Source organism: Neophocaena asiaeorientalis, unplaced genomic scaffold, assembly GCF_003031525.2.
Source record: "Neophocaena asiaeorientalis asiaeorientalis breed wild unplaced genomic scaffold, Neophocaena_asiaeorientalis_V1.1 scaffold469, whole genome shotgun sequence".
Taxonomy (NCBI): domain Eukaryota; kingdom Metazoa; phylum Chordata; class Mammalia; order Artiodactyla; family Phocoenidae; genus Neophocaena; species Neophocaena asiaeorientalis.
The window spans coordinates 1,715,583-1,717,189 of NW_020172691.1; the positions used below are offsets into that span (position 1 = coordinate 1,715,583).

The window sequence follows — 1,607 nt, forward strand, 5'->3', positions numbered from 1 at the left end:
AGTCCCTCTTCCTATCCCCCCACTAACCCGGCCGGAGTCTTCTCCCCGTCCCTAAGCTGGAGGGTGGCGAGGCAGCAATCCCCAGGGTGGGAGAAAACTCATCCCCACTTCCTCCTTGAGAAACTGAGGTCCAGAGGCGTGGCTTGCCCTGAGATCACACGGAGAGTCAGGACTGCAGCCTAAACGGGGGGTGTGTCCTGCTCCTCGGGCAGGGGGCTCTGGAGGATGGGAATGGTGATCCCTCAAGCCCCTCATTTCGCATCACCTAGACCCCCACCCCACAAGCCAGTGCTAAGAGGGGAGCGGGTGTCCGAGGGTCAAGCCCCCTCCCCCTACCTCTGCTCTCCAACCCGGACTTCTTCCTGCTTCCTGGGCCAGCCAGGGCTGGGGTTCAGAGATGCAGCCAGCCTCACAGCTCTGGTCAGAGGGTGGAGACCCACCCCGTGGTCCCCCAGGTTCTCAGCATCTGGAGCCACCTTGGCCCCAGACCCTTGGTGCCCCAGGTTTGAATGTCAGAGCCAGGAGAGCCTGATAACCAGGGACACTGCTGCTCGAGAACATCCAGTGGGGCCCTGCCTTCCCCCATCCGCTGCCCGGGACCTCCAGGACTGGAGCCCTCCAGCATGGCCTGCGTGTCCTTTGGGCACTGCTGACCGCTGGGCTCCCTGGCCCTAGCCCGCCACTTTCTCCACCAATGCCATGGTCATGGGGAGGGTGGGGATGGCAAGTGACTTCATTCTTCCCCTGACAGATGGGGAAACTGAGGCCCAGGGAGGCAAAGCCTCCCAGCCACCCTCTCCCCCGCCCCCACACAGCCGCCTCCCTCTTCCCTGGGTTATCCTCATTGGCAGCCCCTTTCCCTCTGCAGGCGGCTCTGGGGCTCCATCCCACACCCTCTTCACATGAGGCCATGAGGCACCCACTGGACCGGGGCCAGGTCACCCTGCCCCGTCCCGCCCCCCATCCGGGAGCTCCTGGCTGCTGCAGGTCTGGGAGCTGAGGGGGCCCTGGAGGCTGGGGCCCGCCCGGGCGTGGGGTGGGGGGACCTCTGCCAGGCACCAGACCCAGCCACCACCAGCCACACCCTCTGCAAGGTCCCATAGAATCCTGGACTGTGCCCAGCTGGTCCCCACTGCACAGATGGGGAAACTGAGGCGGGGGGAAGAGGAGCACCTGGCCCCTGGCCACACCGGAAGGTAGGAGCAAAGATGGTGGGGAGATTGGGGAGGGCCCTAGGACCCTGGAGACACCTGTGCACGCTCCTGGAATGATTCCTTCCATCATCAGACGCTGAATAAGCACCTACTACGTGCATCATAGACAGTAAACAACCAATAATAATTACTTGAGTTTTCTCTCTCCAGACCGGGCTCTGTGGCCCCCGTTTTCCTCACCTAATTTGACGAACCCCTCAAAACTCTCCTATTAGGTGGGCTCTATTATGACTTCATTTTTCAGAGATGAGAAGGGAGGCTCAGAGAGGTTGAGATACTGTCCAAAATCACACAGCCAGTCAGGGAAGAGCTGGGGTGCAGCCCCTGCCCTGCTGGCCCCCCCACTGCTGCGCCCCCTCCTCTCCCCCAGACCCCTCCCCCTCCAGAACCTTC

The 1,607-nt window shown here is 62.4% G+C and overlaps 1 protein-coding gene across 1 annotated transcript in view; it reads left to right on the top strand.

Moving 5' to 3' along the window:
* The first annotated feature begins 1,116 nt into the window (after positions 1 to 1,116).
* Positions 1,117 to 1,607, top strand: part of ADAMTSL5 (ADAMTS like 5) — a 5,194-nt gene continuing 4,703 nt past the window's right edge. The window contains exon 1 of the mRNA XM_024740089.1: positions 1,117 to 1,196. Coding sequence (XP_024595857.1) covers positions 1,141 to 1,196 — 56 coding nt within the window. The 5' untranslated portion in view covers positions 1,117 to 1,140. The remainder of the gene's footprint in view (positions 1,197 to 1,607) is intronic.